General features: G+C 46.7%; 1 protein-coding gene across 4 annotated transcripts in view; it reads right to left on the bottom strand.

Annotated features, from left to right (window-relative positions):
- The window catches only part of SMG1 (SMG1 nonsense mediated mRNA decay associated PI3K related kinase), a 795,166-nt gene that overhangs the window by 286,909 nt on the left and 483,702 nt on the right, over positions 1–24,555 (bottom strand). For all 4 annotated transcript variants that reach the window (XM_082260927.1, XM_082260924.1, XM_082260925.1 and 1 more), the window contains exons 31-33: positions 7,448–7,732; positions 7,163–7,307; positions 4,082–4,220 (exon numbers count right to left, since the gene is read on the bottom strand). In XM_082260927.1, the coding sequence (XP_082117053.1) occupies positions 4,082–4,220; positions 7,163–7,307; positions 7,448–7,732 (569 nt within the window). The remainder of the gene's footprint in view (positions 1–4,081; positions 4,221–7,162; positions 7,308–7,447; positions 7,733–24,555) is intronic.

The raw sequence follows: 24,555 nt of genomic DNA, 5'->3' as shown, positions 1-24,555 counted from the left end.
CAAGTTTCTAGATATTTCCTCAAGTAGCGGGGACCGTGGTCAGTGATGGAAATGAACCGAACCGCGTTATCCTCCGGACACAGTTTGTGCCCAGGTCATGGGTGGCTGGCTCAGATTTACCGCTGGGCTATGGATTCCTCTGCACAATATGAAAACTTGGTCTAATATTGCAACGTTTGTCAATATACTGCACCTAATTTTCTTCTTTCTGTACGGTTTAATTTTCAGAAAATTTTCAATAAAATAGGTTTGTTACAAAAAAAATTAAAAAAACATGGCCGCCATGTGATAGCAATGGCCGCCGATAGAGATAACAGCCATTCACGGCTGCACGCGGCTCCAAGGGCCCCCAGGTACATTTGGACAGCAAGGAGGGGCCATCCCCCCTAAAAACGTTTTGAGCCGCCTGATGAGTGCTACTAATGGGTGAAGGAATATCAAGCGCTAGCACCTGAAGATTTTTTTGAGCACTTTTTTGGCACAATTTGGTGGAATTACTACTTTGGAAATTTCATTGGACTTATTTATATTTAATTAAACACCCAGATCTTTCAGGTCTCATTTTTAAACACTTATTTTTAGGAATTGGAATGGTCACATTCGAATATATATTTATCACTAGGGTTAATAAATTGTCTATTTATTGCACTTAGCACTTTAATATTTAGCACCTCAAATGTTCTCTTAAGTTGCGGGATACTAAAAAGCCCAAGAAACATTCAAAGGTCTAGTAAAGTGCGCCTTTACAGGAAATGGTGGAATCCATTTTTTTAGACCATAAGCTTTTATGATGGTCGGTGAGTCAGCTAGAGATGGTGAAATGAGAGGCTAGTATATTCTCACTGAAACAATCCAGGTAGACAAAAAGAGAACCAGTGTTTCAGAAAGACAGTGGCTGAGAGAAACCGTCACAGCCCAAAAGAAATCCAGGCAATAGAAAAAAATATATATTTTTGGTGAACTGGAGCTGGAGAGAAGAACAGCAGCTGGTTAAGGTGAAAATAAAGCAAGGATGTAGGCCCATGTCTCAACTCCATGACAGTTTAGATATTCTGTTCGAAGAGCTAATGGCTAAAAGGAATACCACCTTGTGGATGGGAGTAGAGAGTAATTAATTAACCATAGAGTGAGCCAATTGTTTCTTAAAAAAAAACAGAAACCCTGGTCTAGATCCAGCTATAGGTAGGTGGGGATTCATCCAATGGAGAAGCTCCTAGGGTAGAACAACAGACACTTGCACAGAGACTAGCAAAGGATACCTTCCAGGCCTGATAAAGTGCAGGAAAGACAACTGTAGCTTTTAAGATAATAGAAATGACTGATTTGGTGATGCTCCTGTCTCTCAAAACCTGGGCTTTAACAGCAATTGGAATAAGGCCAGTGAACATTAATATAAATGGAAAATGGACCTTGGGACTAAAGATCTGGTAAAGCCAAAGAGGAATCTGCCAGAAGGCTCCCAAGTTTAGAGAAAAACTTCAGTCTGGACTAATCTGCAACAGTAAGGTAAACCAGAATGCCCTCCCCATCTTAATCCTGTGTAGCAGGAAGAGGTTTTAGAACATAGATAGGTGATACTACACTAATTTACTGTATGCGTTGACCTATCACAGCATCCACTCCTGCTGGGGATCTCAGTTTGTAGTTGAAGCTGGAGGTCAACCTGTGATACAAACACGTACATGTGTAGGAGCCATTACCCAGGATCCAGATGTTGCTGACTGTGGAACACCACCTGTCAACTGTCTGACTGGGATGTACATGGTAGAAAAGGTAAATTCTGACCAGGAAAGGATCTGATCTACTTACCTTGCTGTAAAGGGAGTGCTGGAGTTTAAACTGCAGTTTAAAGAGTATTTAGGTCTATTAAAGAGCCTTGCCTGTGTTTGTATGGAAATTTGAAGGAAAAGCCTGTAAGTTTGCGTTATTTCTGACTGTAAAGTGGACTTTTAGTTTATAGGCATTTGCTTTACCGGTTTCCCTTCTGACCCTGACAAAAACTGGATTTTTGTCTTATCGTAAAATCCTTCTCTGATGTTCATTGACGGACACAGCTCTATATATTCATTATATTTGGACATCCCAAAGCAGTGTCAACATGAGGGGTGGGAAAAACACAGCAATAAACGTATTTCCCAACAGGGCTACACTTAAGCCCCGTACACACAAGTAGAAATTCGGCTGGGAAATTTCGTCCGACGACCGACTCCGACTTTTCAGCCGAAAAAATCCTGGTGTGCAGGCTATATAATTTTTGTCGACCGTCAAAACACGTCCGATTTTCGTCTCATTAGTACAGATTTAGATGGGGAAAAATCTTATGAGCAAGACTAGGCATGCTCAGAGATGAAAGAACACAAAGAAAGCAATCTAACACATGACATCACTTCTGAAGTAGAATTCTGTCGTGCGGAAAAAATTTATGTGCAGTCTAGAGCACATTCCAACCCACAGACACCACTCTGGACAAAAGACGGACGACCGGTCGGTGGAAATTTGTTGCGTGTGTACGAGGCTTGCACGATTTTCCGTTAACACAGTGCCGAATCGCAAACAATGGCCTGTCATTAAGGTGGTAAAACCTTCTGGGGCTGAAGTGGTTAAATGGGAAACCACTAAAACATGGCCACTGGACTACACAAACATGGCCGCTGAGCTCCCACACAGTCGACCACAGAAAAATGGCAAGCGCACGACTCCTGGGACCCTTGATGTACTTAAGCCCAGCAAGGGGGGGGGGGGGGGGTCTAGCCAGGGACCCCCCCCCCCCCCCCCAGGAACATTTTACCATTAAAAAAAATGGCAAATGGAGCCGCCGCAGCACACTCCCTCCCCCCACGCCCCACACCAAGGACAGCACAGACACTCCAGAAAAGGGGACCGGGGGGGGTCTCAGCGCGGGGGAATCCTGCTAGTGAGGAGGGTGCGCCCTTAGGGTAGGAACGACACATGGGGGGCCTACCAACCTGGGGAGGGCCTACGTCCATGCCGAAATTTCTCAGAGGGGAGGGGGGACACTACTCATCATACCTTGGGACCGGCGGGCACCACTCCGGGCAGATTGCCTCCCCATCTTGGAATGGGGGGTGCTGCGGGCCAGAGGTACGCCGCGACACAGGCCACAACCAGGTTGTTTGCGTCCTCACGAGGCTTTTCACTTGCAGGCCAGTGAGTCGCGGCCGACCTAGCGTGTAGCTGTGGTCTGTGCACGCTTGCTGGCCAGACTGGGGAGACCGTAAGGATCTAGGATATCCAGTGCGTCACCAAGTCCGGCAGTTGATTGTAGTTCTTACTGGAACAGACTTGATTATAGAACGAAAACAACAAAAAGGAAAAAAAAAAAGTTCAGTTTAAAAAGGAAAAATTGCTAGGACCAAAAATCCCAGCAGGGAGCTAGGTCCTTACTCCTGACTAGGCAGAAAAAACTGAAGTCCTATAGCAGGAAGTGGGAATATACCTCCTGGGACTGCCCTATAGGTGTAATCAATTATTTTCCGCCTAGTGTCCTACTCCTAAGGAGGAGTGCAGCATAACCCAAGGGTCAAAGAAGATATGAAGCTGTGTCCATCAATGAACAAAAGAGAAATATACACACAATTTAGTCTGTAGTTCAATAACTTTCACACCTATATTTATCTTAATGAAATAACCCATTACATTTACAGCAAATCATAATCCATTTACAGCAAATCATAATCCTCAAAATAAAAGTCCATCCTTCCCACCCCTCCTCCAGTCCATAGGGATTTTTTATTTTTTTTATTTACCATTTTGTCAATTAAAATGTTTGGTGCACACCATTCCATTTTAATTTCTGCACATAAATTCTGGTGAATATACAAATGCTAATTTCCCCCACTGTGTCTATATGGTCTATACAAAGTATATTTAACTTATTTTCCTGTGCATTTTATAAAACGAAAAAAGAATCTGTCAGAAATAGAATAAACCACCATTTAATGCAAATCGAGTTCAGTATTGTTTGCACTCTCAACAATATCTTTAACAATTGAAGTATCTTCTAATTCTTTTATCATATTATATTAGTCCACATCCATTAGGTCAACATTCCCCTACAAACCTGTATTCCAGCTGGCCGACACATTGCCTGGCCCAAGATACCATATATCTTCTCTTTGTCTTCATCAGACACGTTATCTGGCAGTAGGCTTTGCATTTCTAATTTTTCACTTTGTAATAATTTCACACCTTCCCCTTGACTGCAGGAAGAAAACAAAGTTTGGTATGTACTTTGTTACATAAACCCAGATAAGCACATGTATCAACAAACTTCTTATATACTTAAGTACATGTGATTCTTAACCACTTCCATACAGAGCAGTTACACCCCCTTCCTGCCCAGACCAATTTTCAGCTTTCAGCGCTCTCACACTTTGAATGATAATTACTCAGTCATACAACGCTCTACCCAATCAAATTTTTTTATCATTTTTTCACACAAATTGATAGAGCTTTCTTTAGGTAGTATTTAATCACCACTGGGTTTTTTATCTTTTGCGATACAAGTGAAAAAAGAGCGAACATTTTGAAAAAAAAACATTTTGTTTTAGTTTCTAATATAAAATTTTACAAATAAGTAATTTTTTGATATGCTACACCATGAGGGGATTCTCTCTTTATACTTCCCGAGTGTCTGAAGGAGAATTTGGGGGAACCCAATCTGGTCGCTAGCGAGAGGAGGTGCTTGGATGTGATCGGTCTTTTCCTGCCTTCCTGCCTCTGTCTTCAATATACTTTGGGCGGTTTTTGACCCTGTGGGGTCTATCAAGTTGGTAAGAGTACCTTATTACACTGCTCGGTGGTGGACTCTCCTGTTTTGCACTCCTCCATATCTACAGTTTATGTGGACTCTGCTAGTACACTTGGGACTTGATTTTTTCTCGTTTATTAGCATTTCTTGTGTATTTTGGATTAGCGCGACACCTTCCCATACATAATCTAGGAGGCATGGGCTGCAGACAGGTACTCAGGTACACTAATCGGCTTCAGAAAGGTACTCGGGTATTCTGATGGGCTAGAGACGGGTACTTGGTTAATCTGATGGGGGTGCAGATAGGTACTCGGGCACTCTGGGCTGGAGACAGGTTCTCTGATGACAGGTACTCGGGTACTGTCACCCGAGTACCTGTCACCAGCCCATCAGAGTACCCGAGTACCTGTCACCAGCCCATCAGAGTACCCGAGTACCTGTCACCAGCCCATCAGAGTACCCGAGTACCTGTCACCAGCCCATCAGAGTACCTGTCACCAGCCCATCAGAGTACCTGATGGGCTGGTGACAGGTACTCGGGTTCACTGATGGGCTGGTGACAGGTACTCGGGTTCACTGATGGGCTAGTGACAGGTCCTCTTTATTGGGGGGGGCAATCAGTATGTTTTGGGGTGCACTATGATGGGTAACTAGCTGCTACCACAATCTCCTTCTCACACAGGATCAGTGTGTGAGGAGGAAAACACTGACAGCTAGTTACCGTGTTCTCTGTTGACATTCTGTAACCGGCTGTGATTGACAGCCAGTCACGTGGTAAGAAGCCAATTTCATTGGCTCTTTACCTAGATCGGGGATGGGCTCTGTCTGAGGGGCGCGCATTGCGGAGAGCACGAGCGTCTCGCGCTGGAGCCGCTCATGTGACCGGCTGTGATTGAAAGCCATTCACGTGGGAAGAAGCCAATGTCATTGGCTGTTTACCTTGATCAGGGATGGGCTCAGTCCGAGGGACGAGCCTCATCCATAATCGCCATGCTGCGCGCCCCGACGTCATAGGATGGCCGTTCGGATCGACAAAAGCTTCCTGCCGGCGTCATTTTACAATGGCTCGGTATGGAAGTGGTTAATAATGTGCCCAAAGCTCCAGTTACATTTTATATGGAACTTCTGATAATTGGTGGCAAACCCGATTGAACATTTTAACTATATTTATATTGATTTCCAATCAATTTGTACACCACACCAATAAAATGTAATAAATATCACTCTAGGTTGCTCTTCCATTATTTAAAACCTTTGCAAGCCATTTTAAACAGAATGGGTGTACCAGCAAATTCCCACGCATTTACATGTAGGGATTCTCAAAGCATACTCACCCACACAACAAATCCAGCATTGTCCCGCTGTGATGTTCTGTTCGGGTGCCACACAGTAGGTCCCATGCAGACATTGCGGTCCTCTTCAACTTGCTGCCTCTTCAGGGTACAAGCAGCCAACTCCAATGACGAGCTGGACCTGCCCTCCAGCTCCTTTGTGTCAATCCTGCAGTCTCCTGGGATATGCGATACAAGTATCCCAAGAGGTTGCAGGACCAAGTACACATTCTGGTCTATGCCAGTGCCATAGTGGGGGCAGGGCTAAAAAAAATTAAGAAAATAAAGGGGGGGGGGGGGGATAATCCAGCTATTCTGCTAGGGAGGGGATGAGTGTTTAAAGCAGTAAAGCAGAAAAAACTCCCTTTTGGGAGTTAGTTCCTCTTTAACTTGAGCTCCATGTGAAGGCTAAAATAAAACACGTGTCCAGAAAATGCACCCTCACAAAAATACCAAACTTCCCCATGTTTTCTCCCCTGCTGCATGTACAGATCATGTATCTATCAAATATGATATATGAAATGAATTGACATGCCACAAATGCTTGTGCACTCCTCTCTGACATGACAACACAATAATATATTTCCAGCTTTAAATGTATAAACACGCGTCAATTTTTCCTACTTCAATTTTAATCACAATGAACACAGACAGAGGCTCTCCCAATGACCCTTTGCATCATTTCTAAAACTCGTACACAGGCATAGACCACAAGATTTCTGGCAAAAATACACCAGTATTTTTTGCACTTATCAAACATATACAACACTTTAAATGGTATATTAAGCACTCCAAAAGAGAAGTTTAGGAGTTTATATACACATTTATAGCAGAACTTGGGGAAGGAAGGGGAGGCACCCCCAGATGCAGCTCTGTGCTCTTTTGCCATTTGACAGATGTAATTTTCTTGGGTACTTCTCCCATTCAAGAAATTTCACTTTAAGGCTGGCCCATCAAACAATCATAAGACCCATTCAATAGATTTCTATGTAGACAAGCTAGTTTTCCTCAAACAAGTAGTAACTCTTAAACACCGGAGATAAAACTAAGCACCACTTACCTAGCGTTATCTACCACCTTTCTTCCCCATCTATAAGCCCAGCTAGCCAGTGCAGCCCAAGACTTGGCCACTTCAGGTGCTTGCACAGATGACAAGTGGTACAGCTGTCCCAGAATGAAGTCAGGCTCACCTACTCCAATGTTCACTAATGTAAACAAAAAAACAGTACACGATCATATATACAGCAAATCATCTGAAAAAACTGGATCAAAAAGTAATTTCTATAAAACTTCATAATAAAAAAAGATACAAAAAAACACAACACAGATTTCACAACTGTGTTACCTGTAGATTCGCTTTCAATACGTAGATATTCCTCATCCATAGCATTTACAGGTGGCAGATCAATTAATGTGTGTACATTTTTTCCCAGCGTAGAAAGGTTGGGGAGGTTTGATTGCTGGCGCACCCTGTATACTTGTTTCATCTGACCTGATATTTCTTTCCATTCAGCTTGGATCCATTTTGCCAGGGTGAGGATAGATTTGGCCACAGAATACTCTGCTTTTGCAGACTTGCAGAAGGTGATAGCACAAGAACTTAGCATTTCCATGGCATGAGCAGACTGACCTGTATAGAGAAACACATAAATCATTGATTCCTTCAATGTACTCTACAGTCCAGGAAAACTTCAAGATCAACCACAAACAAAAATTTGATTTTTTTCTTACCATAAATTCCTTTTCTCTGAAGCTCATTGATGGACGCAGTCTCTGTTCTTCTTAACAGTAGGGTTATACTACCCCCTACAGAAGTAGGACACTAGGCAGAAAAATAGTTCTGGCTATGCCTATGGGCAGTCCCAGGAAGTATACTCCCTCTCTCTGCTATAGGATGTCCGTTTTGTAACAAAGCAGTGTCAGAGAAAGCAAAACCAACCCAACTCAATATAGAGTCTTGTGAATAAAAAAAAAAAAAATACAAAAAAACACTAAAGATCACCCAATTTTTTTTTGTAGAATGTGAAAGATGATGTTACGCCGAGTAAATAGATACCCAACATGTCACGCTTTAAAATTGCGCACACTCGTGGAATGACGCCAAACTTCTGTACTTAAAAATCTCTATAGGCGACGCTTTAAACATTTTTTTTTTCAGGTTACAGTGGAGGTCTTGGGCTAGAATTGTTGCTCTCGCTTAAATGTTCGCAGTGATACCACACATGTATGGATTGAACATTGTTTACATATGTGGCCGCGACTTACGCATGCGTTCGCTTCTGAGTGCGAGCTAACGGGGACAGGGCACTTTTAATTTTAATTAAATTTTTTTGATCACTTTTATTCCTATTACAAGGAATGTAAACATCCCTTGTAATAGTATCAGTGAATGACAGGTCCTCTTTATAGGCAGATCTGAGGTCAATAAGACCTCAAATCTCGCCTACAGGCTAGAAAGCCTGAAAAAAAAAAAAAAAAAAAAAAAAAAGATCTCAGCTGAATTCCGAGATCTCGGCGGTATTGAAACTGCCAGGCCAGGCGTGACATCACATCGCACCCAGGCCTCAGAGTCTGCCGGGGACCATCTGGTCCTCACAGTCTCTATGATACACTTCCTCCTGGCGGCCGATTCCTTCTCCGCCTCGCCGATCACACAGGCGAGCCGGTAGATGCACCGGAGGGCGGGGGAATAACGGGTGGGTTGATGTTCCCTCCCGCCGCCTGTAAGAAAGTTCAAGCGGCGGTTCAGCCGCTATGATTGTTCTTATGGTGTAGGGAATCGCCTGAGGAAAAAAAAATTATATCTGAATGATGCCATTCAGATATCCCCACTTAAACCCCACGACGTCATACGACGTCGAACCGGAGAAGTGGTTAATCGGCAGCCTGTAAAACTTTGCGGTCAAAGGAGGCATCTGCAGATTGCCAGCACATCCACCTTCTAAAACTTTGTGAAGGTATGAACAGACGACCAGGTTGCCGCCTTGCAAACCTGAACCACAGATGCCTAATAGCAAAAGGCCCAGGAAGCACTAAGCGCCTGAGTAGAATGCGTCTTAAGGTGGAACCTGGCCTTTAATTAAATAAGCCTGCACAAATGTCTGATCCATCTGGAAATAGTTGCAGCAGACGCAGGCAGCCCTTTCTTTGGTCCATACGTGAGTACAAAGAGCGAATCTGATTTAAAAGACTTAGTAGTTGCCAAGTATACCCTGATTGCCCGAACCATATCCAAAGTATGCAGTGCAAATTCCTTAGGATGTTTAGGCTTAGGACACAAGGAGGGTAGCACAATGTCTTTTAATTGGAAACTGGAAACCACCTTCGGAAGGAAGGACGGATCTGACTGAAGCACCACTTTATCCCTGTAAACCACAAGATAGGGAAAAGGACAGGACAACGCCGCTAGTTCCGACACCCTGCACGAGGAAGTAATAGCCACCAAAAAGGCCACCTTCAGGGATAAGGTAAGCAGGGGAATCTCCAGAATATTTTCAAAGGGAGATTTCTGGAGAACCGACAGCACCAAATGAAAGTCCCAAGGTGGCAACGGAGGTCGCACCGGAGGTGTCAAATGTCTCACAACCTGGATAAAGTAACGAACCAGGGAATGGGTGGCTAGTGGCCTTTGGAAGAAAATTGCCAAGGCCGAAACCTGATCCTCGATAGTACTCGAGGCCAGTTTTTGATCAACTCCCCGTTGAAGGAAGGCCAAGAGACTCACACCACGCAATATACGACTTCCACGTACGATGATAGATCTTTCTAGAAGTCACTTTTCTCGCTTTTAGCAGAGTGGGAATCACTGCAGCAGACAATCCCCTGTCCTTCAGCACCTGGCTTTCAACAGCCAAGTCATCAAAGCCAGCGACTGTAAAGCAGAATGGAAGATTGGCCCTTGAGACAGTGGATCCTCCCTGAGAGGAAGTCTCCAATGAACGTCTGTGACTAGCCTGACCAGGTCGGCGAGGCCAGTCCGAAGCCACAAAGATGACCGGAATCCCTTCCGCCTCGATGCGGTGAAGACGTTTTGGCAGCAACTTGAGGGGAGGAAAGGCATACATTAGCTGATACTGACCCCACAGAGCCACCAGCGCCTTCCATCAGAGCCGGAGACTGGATCCACCACAGAAGGTCCACTCTGACCCGGTGACTCAAAGATATCCTCCTTTCCAAGGACTGAGGATGCCTGTCCCACCTGGCTAGGATCTCCACTTGCAGAGATCGAGTGTGGAACCGTGCAAATGGTATCGCCTCGAAGGCTGACACCGTCAATCCTAGGAACCGCATGCAGGTCCTGAGTGATAAGGATTCGTTGTCCCGAGGGACCTGACCTCGTTCTGCAGAGTCCGGAGTTTACCTCCAGCAAGAAAACTCTTGTATGGGTGGATTCCCGGACCATTCCCAGCTAAGGGAGACGAACAGAAGGGGACAATGTCGACTTCTGAAAGCTGATGGCCCACCCAAACTCCTAGAGCGTCTGAACCGTGGTTGACAGATCACGCAACAGAGTTGGACTGGAACTCGACCTCAGCAGGAGATCGTCCAGATATCCAAGGATTGTGATCCCCTGCGCCCGCAACAGGGCCAGAACAGGAGCCAAAACTTTGGTAAACACCCTTGGAGCCGAAGCAAGACCGAAAGGTAACGCCACAAACTGATAGTGCTCCTCCGCGATTGTGAATCGGAGGTACCTCTGACTACCCTTGAATATAAGGATGTGTAGATACGCATCCTTGAGGTCGATTGAAGCCAGGAATCTCCCGGGCTCAGAGAGGCCACCACCGATCGGAGGGATTCCATACAGAATTTGTGAACCCGCACAAAGCGGTTTAGAAACCGAATCGGACGCACCTTGCCCTCCTTTCTGGGCACCGTGAACAGATTCGAGTAAAACCCCTGAAACCTGTCCCGATGTGGCACCGGGGCAATCGCCCCCTTGGGCGAGGAGATCCTGAACCGCCCGTTGGAGATCTTGGAAACGATCTGGGGTCAAATGAAGAATTGAGGGGAAGAATCTGTCTGCTGGGCGCGATCGAAATTCGATCTTGTAACCCGACTGAATGATCCTGAACCCATCTGTCCGGAATGGCGGACGGGGCTGCCGTGCCAGAGTGGGCGGCTTTAGACTTGCCCGCCCAAGGCTTCTTCTTGCCACCAGAGGTCTAGAAGGATTTGCCCTTGTCTTGTGCCTTAAAGGCATGAAAGGACCCCTTGTAAGGTTTAAAGGAAGGGCCCCGTTTACCGCGGAAAAAAAACTTACCCTTGGACATATGGGGCAGCAGAGTGCTTTTACCCCCAGTGACCCCCTTAGCCAACTCGTCCAGGGAGTCCCCAAAAAGGAGATTCCCTGCATAAGGGATGTCAGACACCGTCTTCCTGGAAGTCTGGTCGGTCGACCAGCTCTTCCGGCAACGGATAATTATTGCGACAGCAGAGAAGCGTGAGACTAAAAGGGCCTCATCCAAGGTCGCATCACACATGTCTAAAACAGCCTGAATAATTTGGTCCACCATGTCCAAAGTAGCAGGAGGGGCGGAATCAGCCACAAGTGTGCGTCTGAGCACCTTAGTCCACTCCACCACAGCCTGAGAGACCATTACGGAGGCGAACACAGGCGCCATTAAGGGACCTGCCACCATATGAGTGGCGGGTAAGAGATTCCACCCGCCTATCCGCCGGGTCTCTAAGCACCGGATAAGCCTCCGTGGGCATCAGAGTGGCCTTGTGTAATCTGGATACCGTGTGGTCCACCTTAGGGGCCGCAGTCCAGCGCGAATCCGTTGGAGACGCAAAGGGATAACGGTACTGAAACCGCTTAGGTACCACAAAATTGCGCTTTAAATTGCGCCATTGTTCATTCAAAGTTTCATGAAACTCAGCGGGACAGGGAACTACCTGAGCCGCTTTCTGTGTTCTGCGGGTCCTAAAAGAAGACCGCTTACCCGGCGGGTGGGGCTCATCCTCTAAGTGTAGCGTGTCCTTAACAGAACTAATAAGTGCGGGCATAGCAGCGCATTTTGGCTGACCCAGAGGGGGAGTCGTCCCCCTCATCATCCTCCTCCCCTTCCGACAGAGGACAGGGACCCTTCAGGGGGCACACAGTCCATGGCAACCATTCTAGCTCTGAATCAGAAGACTGAGAAAGCCTGGGCCATTTTCTAGAGGCCCGCTCCAACATTAACAGATCCACTTTAGACGCCAAAGTCGTAATGCAGCAGTAAGGGAGCCCATCGCAGAGGATTCAGGCGTGCCTGAGCCCCCCCGCCCGAGCTGGGGGGAATTTGCTGTCCTGAGACTCCATAACACATTTAAAAATGTATGGCGCTGGCCCTTTAAATAAGTGACAGCGGCGGATTCCACCACAATGCGGACCAATCTATAGCGCTAAGGCACCGAACATAATACTGCCAGCAAAGGTAGTACCCCAAAAAAACCAGCACAAGCCCCCCAGAAGTGTTACCACGCTCTCAGCACGATTGGATCGTCAGGATGAAGGAAATGACGTCACGCCGCTAGAGGCCCAACAGTGGTCTGAGCTAAGCAAAAAATGGCTACAAATGCAAAGTAATGGGGAGGCTCCAGGAAAATGGCCGCCAAGCCCCAAGCAAAGAAACATTGCCACACGCAAGATGGCACCCGAAGGGTGCGAATTACACTAGAGAAAATGGCTGCTGACTGCCCATACATGAAGCCAGAACCGCCTGCCCACATCCAAAATGGCGGCCCCGCAATTTTTACACAGCAGCGGCCCCCACAACCATGCCTGTACCCCCAAAGTGACACAACACACTCCTGAGGGACTCAGGGACCCCCGCAAACCCCCCACAGCATGGCATGACCGCAAATAGCGCCCCCGCAGGGACCATAAGGGAGACACAGGGACCACACAGACAGCCATGGGGGGATCACACAGGCTCTAAACAGACTGCCATCCCCACGAGAGAAGGCCCCACAAACACACCCCCGGGCATACAATGTCATAGACAGAGGGGGTAGCATGGTACTCACCGATCCATGCAAATTCGTGGGCGCCACTCTGACGGGAAGCCTCCCACCCCGGGTGGTGGGGGTGCCGTCAGCCAAAACAGGATTCTAGCAACACACGGCGTACCGCAGTTGAGGCATCCTAGCGAAGTGGCCACTTCACGGGCTTTGTCCCTGAGGACAGGGACAGGTCATTTGCGAGGCCAGGGCGTACGCGTAGCCTGCTAAACGCTCGATGGCGGGCTGGGATTCCGTAAGGCTCTAGTACAACCAGTCCGATTCCCAGCTCTGCAAACGCTGTAATCTTCCGAAGCCTGACTAACTAAGCGCAGGAACAAATAAAAAGCTATCAGAAAGCAAAGCTATGCAAGAAAACACACTTAGCATAAAATAAAATGTAAGAAAACAGAAGAAAAGGCTGAGACTGTAGACCCAGCACAGGGAAGCCTATCTTACTCCTAACTAGGCAAAAGACAAACTGAATTGGGAATGAGGCTAGCCGGGGGTATTGGACCAGAGGGACAGCCCCCTGTAGGTGTGTCTATGCAAAGTTTTGTGAATGTTTCTAACAAAATCTTCTGCCTAGCTTACTCCTGTGGATAAGAGGTCAATACCCATAAGTGATGACTGAGTGGGCGGCGATTGTCAGAGGACGTAAGAGGAAAACATGCCCGCCATTGATTTTCAATGGCATGAGGGGTGGGAAAAAAACAAACGCAAAAAAGAACCTAATTCCCCAAAGGCTAAAATTAGCCAACCAGGAACAACTGGAGCTGACCTAGAAAACATACACCCTCAAAGAGAACAAAAAGGCTCTCTTTTAAATAGCAGCCTGCAAAACCAAGTTGCCGTCTTGCAAACTTGCATCACTGATGCCTGATGGGAAAAAGCCCAAGAGGCACTCAGCCCCCTGGTAGAATGTGCCTTCAAGGGAAAAGTGAAACCTGACCCTTCAATGAATAAGCCTGAACCATCTGGATATGGTCGCAGCAGACGCAATCAATCCCTTACGAGATCCCTCGGTAAGGACAAAAAGAGCATCTGATTTTCATTGGCCGACAGGTAAACCCTGATCGCCCGAACCACATCCAAAAAATGCAAGGCAATTTCCTTGGGATGCTCGGGCTTTTAAAAAAAGAGAAGGTAGCACAAGGTCTTCATTCAAATGAAAATCAGAAACCACCTTAGGAAGAAAAGACTGATTAGGTCGGAGTACCACCTTATTTTTGTGGATCACCAAATAAGGCAGGACAATGCCGCCAATTCAGACACTCTGCAGACAGAAGTGATGGCCACCAAAAAGGCAACCTGAGACAATGAAAGCAGAGAAAGATAATACCAAATTCAGATCCCACAGAGGTAGCGGGGATCGTCTCGGGGGAGCCATATGGCGCACTCCCTGAATGAAAGTGCGAATCAAGGAATGCGTAGCTAACGGGCGTTGGAAATATTTAGCCAAAGCCTTTGATAGTGCCCAAAGCCAACCGCTGTTCAACCCCCTTTTGCAAAAAGGCCAAAACCCTAGCTACTGAAAACAAGTGAGGGTGCATCTTCAATGATTCACACCATGAAATGTATGATTTCCACATACGATGATCGATCTGCCTGGAAGTCTACTTCCTGACCTTCAATAGTGTAGGAATCATCGAGTCAGAAAGACCTCTATCTCTCAAAACTTGGCTTTCAACAGCCATGCCGTTAAAGCCAGCGACTGTAAAGCAGGATGGAAGATTGGCCCTTGAGACAGCAGATCCTCCCTGAGGGGAAGTCTCCAAAGAACATCAGCGACCAACCTTACCAGGTCTGTGTATCAAGACCAGCGACGTTCGTCTGGAGCCACCAGAACGACCAAAATCCCTTCCACCTCTATCCTGCCACGGCAGGAGTTTCAGGTGAGGAAAGGCATATATCAGCCGATATCGACCCCAAGGAGCCACCAGTGCATCTGTGGCATCGGCCAGAGGATCTAGAGGACCTGGCTATGAACCTCTGAAACTTCCTGTTAAAACGAGAAGCAAAAAGATCGACCTCGGGTGTAGGGGCCATTCCCCTTGATCCAACACTGTGCCTTTCCTGCTTCCTGTACAGTGACTGACTACAAGAAAATGGTCGCCTCATGCATTCCTATGGGGAACTAACAGGAAATTGGCTGCCAATACATTGTCAATGGAAAAAAATGGCAGCCCTGACGACGCGCCATGCGGTCTCCTGGACCCTCGAGGGGGGGTTCCAGGTAGGTGGCATTGGAAGGTCCTTAACAAAAGACCCCACCAGGACAGTCAGCCCCCCTGCAGCGGCCTTCATATTACAGCCCCCCCGAGGTCGAAACCTACTAGGGGAAGGGGTGGCCTGGTATGTCCGAGAGGCCAGGGGAACTGAGGGATCTCCCGAAGGTCCAACCATTCCCAGGAGGGGGCCCACATCCATCCGAGACCGACAGAGGATTGGGGGGATAGCATTACTCACCATACCACAGTACCAGGTGGGCGCCACTCCGAACAGACCACCTCCCACCCAGGGTGGGGGTGCTGCCAGCCAGGGGTACGCTGTGACTCAGGGCTTTCTAGGTCGTCACATTCCAGAGAGACAGTCCACTCGCAGGCTCGTCCCCATCCATCTGGGCTCTGTTGTGGCGAGGCCTAGTGCTGGATTATAACCTGCTCAATCTCGCTGGCCAGACTGGGAGACCTTAAGGATCTAGATTATCCAGTCCGAAACCCAGCCGGCTGTTGCTTGTAGTTCTTCAGGAACTCTAAACTAGTAAATAAAAACTACATATGACAAAAATTTCCCTTTTAAATAGCTAAGACCGAAGTCCCAGCAGGGAACTAGGTCCTACTCCTAAACTAGGCAGAAACAAAACTAAGGGCTATAGCAGAGTGTGTGGGGTTATGCCTAAAGGGACAGCCCCATAGGCGTGGTAAAGCTTTTTCCTACCTAGTGTCCTATTCCTGATGGGAGGAGCATAACCCAATGGTCTAAGACGATATAGGGCTGCGTCTGTCAATGAACGATAGAGAAATCGAGTTGCAGGCAAAGCTATTTTGTACCCTTTGTAAACCACCTCCAGCACCCATGCATCAGCAATGTAAGCCATTACAAATCTTTGTGAAATGTCATTTAGACTCCTTTCCTTCCATTTAGAACTCCCTATGCCTGAGAGGAAAAAAGACGAGTTGTGGGGTCGGGGGACTGGAACCTGACTTGGAGGAACAAAGTGTTTTGATGTAACAAAGGAAGATGTCTACCTGTGCAACTGAATGTTATTTTTGTGAGGTTGGGGTGAGTATCCAAACGATCCTTCTCTCAAGTGCTGAAAAAGACTGTCTCCCATAAGGTGTAGATGTAATAAAACCTTCTTAAACAGTTGGCGGAAGAGCAAATAACCAGATCACCCTGCTGATATGAGCAGAAAAAAGGCACACCTGAGACATAACCTATCTGGCATTCAGTGCTGCTTCACACAAAATGTAAAGCTGGTAGTTCCTTGGTGAACACAATCAAAATGAGCATCAACACCAGAAGCCACCAGATCCCTACTTAGACCAGTCAGTTAAACATGGGGAAATTAGTGCAGAAACAGGCATGGCTAGAGCAGCAGATCCCACCAAGCAAAAGAAGATAAAGAATTTGCATCCAACTTTTTGTCAGCAAGGTCCTCAAAGGACTGAGCATCTTCTATAGGAAAAGCAGAGCTTTATTGCAGCAAGACACTGGTCACTCAACTGTAGAAGGAGTAGTCCATTTCATGACAAAATCTTGTGCAAAGGGTTCTTTAAATATTTGCAGATAAAATCAACAAAACAGAAATAGCCTTGGTGAAACATTTAAAAGGTCTATGAGAACTGAGAACCCAGACACTTTGGTAGAGGAGGAAACATAGAATCCTCCAATTATAAATGGATAGCAGTCTCAATTAGAAAAAAATCAGTTTTCTTGTATTTTGGAAAAGCAATGGTTGATGAGTTCTCCTCTTCTGGGTCCAGCAACAAATTCTCTGCAGGATCACCAACAGAATAAGAAAAGTTACGCATATTGAGTCCAAATCCACTGTGGAATGTGGCAGTGGGTTAGTTTAAATTGCTTGTGATGGAGTCGTAAAATCTTGTAGAACAGTACAGAATTCGACCAGTGTAAAAGGAGGAGGAAAAAGTACCCAAAGATGAAATAGGGTGGGGCCATAGTTGCATACAGTTCTTAGCAAGGTTGAATAAAGAGACTGGTGTGTGCGTTCGTGTCACTAAGATTTTCAATATCCCAGTGCACTATGTTCAGTAAGAAAAACACCCTAAATTTTTTTTGAGTCTACATTCCTTGCTGACACAAACTCTGGAATGGAGTTCCACATCCTCCTGCTCTAACAATAAAGAATCCCAGTGAGAAACGCTGAAAGCGCAATCTGTTCCTGTGTCAAGCTCCACTTTACACATAGTACAGTTTGGGTCCTGTTTATGTGGTTGGTAAAAAGTCGTACGGCACCTGCTTTTCCGTTTAGGGACAGACATTTTGTCAAATAAAAAAAAAGACCACTTCCCCAGAAATACCCACAAACCAGCTGAGCTAAATGAGAGTCACAGTGTAGAGAGGAAGTAGGCAGTGTGACCAGTCTGCAAGGCTGGGTGCAAGCATCCCTGGAAAATACTGGCCAGACCTAAATAGTGAAGTCCTGTGAGAATTGAAACAGATGGGATTTGTCACTGCCAACTGCAGGACCGTTGCCGATAGAACACCAGCCTTCTAAATAAATTGGAAAAACCTGCACTCGTTGACCAACAATGGGAGAGGCTCCTGGGATTTCTAATATCTGGTCTGAATATACCAGTAACTGTTCACAGTAGGAGAAATCTTCCAGTTTAAGCAAAAAACCTAGCAGGCAAACAACAGTTCTAAGGACACCAAGTGAAACTTGGAAGGTAGGAGGAGCTATTGCCTCAAGGGGTCTGGCATTCATTTTCCATTTGTCTGGTGTTCATTTCTCCTGTAGGTGGCAATACAACCCTAGGTTGCTTAATTTCCATCAAGTTATGCATCTCAATGGACGATAGAGAAAGGGACATTTCTTAAAAAGGTAAAGAGGGAGAAGGCTTTGCAGTCTGTTCCTTAGGCTTATTCCACAGGTGGGTGCACTTGCCCCCAGATGAATCTTTGATAAAGTATCAAGAGTTGGTCTGAAGACAGTGCACTTCAAAGGCCATGTGGATCAAATGCTTCTTAGATGCGAGTACCACATTCCAACATTTTAACCGACGTATTTTACGCATGTGTACACACATGAGACCTGGGAAAAGCTCCAGCAGCCTGTTCCAACTGAGATTTAAAGCTGTTACAGCCTTTTGCTCCATGCATTTATATTCAAGGGATCAAATGCAGCAGTGGTTAGATCTAAGGCACTTTGACCAGTCAGCCATGGCTTGGCAGCAAAGTAAAGGAGCAGGGCCCACCAGTGAGAACAGGGTTTAAAAGAGGGCTTTTAACCACTTAAACAGCTCCCTCCCCCCAACCCCCTTACTTATAGATGACTGAGAAAGAAATATGTCAGAAATGAGCAGGGAAAAAGTGCACAGTATTTTATAAGTGGTTTCATTGTTTGGGACAATGGAGGTCTACAGTAATACTGTGCAGAATTGGAGAATTTTACCAGGAAAAACAAATACATGTGATCAACCAAATGGAGGGTATTCACAAACTAGAACAATGATCTGGAAGAATTGTGGAGCAGGTCTTGGTCTAAGAACGTTTTCTGAGCTCTGCCACTGGCCATTGCGTGTGAACTGCTACTGCTAACTGTTCCCCCTCAGCCCTGGTGTGCAACGTAACAAGTGGGAACTGGGATTTGTTTTTTTTTCTGTACAAGCCTAATAAACTCTTACTCTTATACCTTTTATCTTAATTGTACAGTTCAGGACACAGGAATTGACTCAAACACCATGGGACATCACACAGCAATTATCAAGGGGTGGGAAACCATACTGAACAGCTGCAACAGGCCCACAGGAAAAAAAAAAAAAAAGAAGCCCAAAACAAGTGGGTTAACTGTAGTACACCTTGATGCTGAAGCAGCAGCAAAGACTTAACAGCCGCATAGCATTTAAAGATTTGGTAGAAACGTAAAACAAAATGTCTGCAGTGGCTCTGCTGAAAGGAGTACAGACTTCAGTGCTGTATAGGCCCTAGACACATTTTAATAGGAACATGGTTTCAGGAAGGGAATGAGGGAGGTAAGACCTTCCAGTGAGCAATGAAGAGAAAAAAGGGGGTAAGTTCCAATGGAGATTCGGCACATAGCCATAGATGTCGAGCATGACCGCTTAAAAGATCAAATGGTGAAATGTGGTGCAAGCCAGCAGGACATGCCAGGAAAATTTTAGGGATTTAGAGGAAACATCATGGAGGCAAGGAGCACACCTTTCTCCAGGCTATTCAGTCCCCAAGTGAAAGAGGAGCTTAAGGAAGGACTAACACTTAAGGCACAATACACACCTAAGCACCACTGCTGAAATAGATAGCTTTGAAATCAGGGGACCAGCATCCAAAGAGGCACTGCAGATAAACTGCAGCCCCTGGGACTAACTGGTCTGCCAATTCAGCAAAGACAGGGGGAACCTGCTCACCCTCTAGGTCACGGTGCAAAAGCTTAGCCCACTCAGTTAGGGTTTGTGACACCAGGTCAATGACCAGGACTGGCCTAAGAGCCGAGCCAGCAATAGTGAACATATTGCGGCCTGCAGACTCCGCCTTCCTGTCAGCCGGATCTTTAAGATGGAGATTACTCTACCAGAATCATGGTTGCCTTGTTCAATCTGGAGACAGGGGGGTCCATCACTGGTGGAACAGTAAAATTCTTGAGTTACTCCCCAAAAGGGGAAAGGGGTACCTCACAGCAAAGCGTTTAGGAACCACAAAAGGGCGTTTAGGACGCTTCCATTCTTTATAGACAAATTTGTCAAAATAGGAGGGATAAAGAAACACTTTGGCCATGCAAGTCCGCTTGTGGGTGCCGAAGGGGACCAGTGCCTCAGCTGCATCCTCCATTTCTAAAGTTTCCCACACAGATGTAATCAATGCGTCAACGAGCACCTTCTCGTGCGCAGCTACAGGTATGGAGGAATCATCCTCACTATCTGATGAATAGGGAAGCGTGGCTGCAAATCCCGCAGGGTGGGCCACATCCGCAGCAGGCGAGTCAGATTCAGGATCTGACGAGACTGATGAGGCAGAGGAAGGCGGGAGACGCTATTTGCTAGCCCACCACCCAATGGCCACCTCCACCCAGGAAACAAAGGACTCCGGGACCACCATCAGTGCATAAATGGAGGGCTGGGACCCTGAGGGACCTGCAGCCTCAGAGGGGGTCAGTTGGGGAAACATGCTCCTGAGACTCCATAAGTAAAAAGGTGGACCCACCACAAAAAATGTCTAGCACCGCTATGGGACACCCCCACCACACCGTTCGCTCCACTGGTTCACCAGCAAGCAGAGCACCCACAACCTGCATCAGAGAGAGGGAGGGACCCAATCAGAGTAGCACTTGTGTGCACATGAGATAGCTCTGCTCCAAGCGCAGCGTCCAAGAGGAAGGAAAAAACAAGGAGTCAACACCAGGGGAAAAAGGAGGATCTCCCACAGCCAAAATCGCTGCCCAGAGGCTCCACTATCATGGCCACCATTCTACCAGCATGCTGGACCAACCAAACATGGCCTCCGGACTACACAAACCTAACCGCCGGCCATTAGAAACATATAGGCTCCAAAGAAATGGCGCCGGCTATGGCAAAAAGGCAGCTACGCATGGCTTCACGAGGCTCCCAGGAGGGAATCCCTAAAGCCTTGACACCATCCATCATGGAGAGGGAGGATCTGGGCACCGGACCACCAGTAGCAGCCAGCTACTAGAGCCCTAAAAAAAATGACCTCCACCAGGCCACGGGAGTGAATTTTTCTGACCAAACAATCAGAAAAACTTCATGTGGGTGGCCTGAGGGCCTCTAGTGGGCCCTGTGCTCACTGCCCAGCACCATGGAGCTTAATTGGCATTTGCCATTGAACACCAGATTTGGCAGGTCCGCCACTGGCACCCTGTGCTTTTCACAGATATGAGCAGGGTAGCCCTGAGCACATGTGACAGGTAAAAGGGTCTGGAGAAGCTGTAGAGAACAATATGCTGCCTTTAACATCGTTTAGCATGATCAGTTTGGTGGTGGGTCAGTGACGGTCTGGAGAGGCATATCCATGGAGCGACCTCTACAGGCTAGACAATGGCACCCTGACCACCGTTGAGTATCGGGATGAAATCCTTGGACCCATCGTCAGACCCTGGTGCCGTAGGTCCTGGGTTCCTCCTGGTGCACAACAATTCCCGGCCTCATGTGTTGAGAGTATGCAGGAAATAACCCCAGACACCATCCGTCATCTCATTAGGAGCATGTCCCGACATTGTCAGGCATACATACAAGCACGCTGGGGCCATACAAACTACTGTAAAAGGAAAAAAAAAAGTGTACTGTGCTCCTAGATAATACCAGACTTGTGTTTCAACGGGTGTGTCAAGTAAGCACAACTCCCATGTGCAATTGATTTCAAATCAAATCGCAACAATTGGGCACAGACTTCTCTTATCCTTTGACAGAATCGCATGTGTTACTATCTTGATCATATGCGACTATTCAAGGTGCATAGCTGTAAGCATATAACTCAATATAAACGTATTATAGAATAAATTCATATACTCCAAAATTAATCGCATACGTAAAAAAAAAAAAAAAAAAAAAAAAAAATACAGTATAAGAATCAAATCCGTAAAATCTTAAATCAGGTAGTGCTGTGCTTAATCAAAAGTGCATATGTGCAATCCAGCTATACATATGCAAACCTTCAAGTGTTTGTTTAGCAAATTAATATTTTGTGCAAATAAGCAATTCGAATTGCATAAATATATACAAATATAAATACATGAATATATATGAATATATACAGCTGCAAGAAAAAGTATGTGAACCCTTTGGAATGATATGGATTTCTGCACAAATTGGTCATAAAATGTAATCTGATCATCTAAGTCACAACAATAGACAATCACAGTCTGCTTAAACCAATCACACACAAAGAATGAAATGTTGCCATGTTTTTATTGAACACACCATGTAAACATTCACAGTGCAGGTGGAAAAAATTGATTTTTGTAAAATCTTACCGTAAAATCCTTTTCTCTTAAGCTCATTGACAGACACAGTCCTCTTGATTAATACCAAATTGGGTTATACTGCCCTCTACAGGAGTAGGACACTAGGCAGAAGGAAAACGTTCTGGCCACACCTTAGGGGCAGTCCCAGAAGGTATATCCTCTCTCTCTCTGCTACAGGATGTTAGTTATGTCACAAAGCAGTGTCAGAGAATTTAACCCAACTCAAAAGTAGAGGGGCGGGTACTGCGTCTGTCAATGAGCGTAAGAGAAAAGGATTTTACGGTAAGATTTTACAAAAATCAATTTTTCTCTGTCGCTCATTGACAGACGCAGTCCTCTTGATTAATATCAAATTGGGACGTCCCAAAGCAGTGCCACAAATGAGGGGTGGGATAACAGAAATCAAAATCCAATCTAGAAGGCCCAACCGGTGCCAACTAGAAGTTTTAAAGGCTCATCAGACAAAAGGATGAGACTCAACTGAAAACCCAACAGAAAAAAACCCTCGAGGTAGACCAACGGACTCCTCAAGTTGCGGCCTGCAAAACCTTGCGGCCAAAAGAGGCATCCGACGATGCCATCACATCAACTTTATAAAATTTTGTAAAGGTATGAACCGACGACCAGGTAGCCGCCTTGCAAACCTGGACCACCGACGCCTGATGGCGGAAGGCCCAGGAAGCACTAAGCGCCCGAGTGGAGTGCGCCTTAACAGGGAACGGAGGATTCCGACCCTTAATAGAATAAGCCTGTACCACCGTCTGTCTGATCCATCTGGAGATAGTCGCAGCAGATGCAGGCAACCCCTTTTTGGGGCCATCCGTGATCACAAAAAGTGAATCCGTTTTACGAAACGAGTCCGTAGTTTTCAAGTATACCCTGATTGCCCGAACCACATCCAAGGAATGTAACGCAAACTCCCGAGGATGACTGGGCTTAGGACACAAAGAAGGTAGCACAATATCTTCATTCAGATGAAACTCTGAAACCACCTTAGGAAGGAAGGATGGATTCGGACGAAGAACCACCATATCCCTATGAACCACCAGATATGGGGAACGACAGGATAATGCGGCCAGTTCTGACACCCTGCGTGCAGAAGTAATGGCCACCAAGAAGGCCACCTTCTGGGATAACGTAAGCAAGGGAATCTCCCTGATATTTTCAAAGGGAGATTTCTGAAGAACCGACAACACCAAATTAAGATCCCAGGGCGGTAAGGGCGCGCGAACTGGCGGAGCCAGGTGCCGCACCCCCTGGATTTAATTCCGCACCAAGGAATGGGTAGCCAAAGGTTTCTGAAAGAAAATTGCTAACGCTGAAACCTGACCCTTGATAGTGCTCAAGGCCAGCTTCTGCTCAACCCCCTGTTGCAGAAGAGCCAAGATTCGGGTCACCGAATAGGCACGTGGAGGAAATCCAAAGGATTCACACCACGCAATATAAGACCTCCATGTGCGATGATAGACTTTTCTGGAAATCGCTTTCCTTGCATTAAAGTAGGAATAACTGAAGTTGACAATCCCTTGTCCTTCAGCACCTGAGTCTCAATAGCCAGGCCGTTAAGCCAGCGATTGTAAAGCAGGATGGAAGATCGGTCCCTGAGACCGCAGATCCTCCCTGAGAGGAAGTTTCCAAGGAGCGTCCGCGACCCGCCTGACCAAGTCGGCGTACCCGGGTCGACGAGGCCAGTCCGGAGCTACCAGGATAACTGGAATTCCCTCCACCTCTATCCTACGAAAAAGTTTCGGCAGCAACTTGAGAGGAGGGAAGACATACAGTAGCTGATACTGTCCCCACGGGGCGACCAGCGCGTCTGCTGCGTCCGCTCGAGGATCTCGGGAGCGGGCTACAAACCTCCGCACCTACCTGTTGAGCCGAGCTGCCAACAGATCCAACTCCGGGGTGCCCCAATGAAGGCACAGCTGGTGAAATACCTCTGGATGAAGAGGCCATACCCCTTGATCCAGAATCTGACGGCTGAGATAATCTGCCTGCCGATTTTCCACCCCCGGAGTGAATACCGCGGAGAGCGCCGGAACAAACCGTTCCGCCCAATGAAGAATGCTGGCCACTTCTATGGCCGCCTGTTACGAGGTCCTTTACCCTTAGCAGTCTGTGGCAAAAAAGTGCTCTTGCCCCCAGTGAGATCCTTGATAATCTCATCCAAGGTGGCCCCCAAACAGGCGATCCCCTTGAAAAGGGAGATTAGCCAAAGCTTTTTTGGAACCTTGATCCGCCGACCAGCACTTTAACCACAGCACGCGTCTGAGGACCACTGCTGA

This window comes from Pelophylax lessonae (assembly GCF_965119305.1).
Source record: "Pelophylax lessonae genome assembly, chromosome: 6".
Classification (NCBI taxonomy): Eukaryota; Metazoa; Chordata; class Amphibia; order Anura; family Ranidae; genus Pelophylax; species Pelophylax lessonae.
The sequence above is the reverse complement of the archived record's forward strand: the minus strand, read 5'-3'. Positions and strand labels throughout refer to the sequence as shown.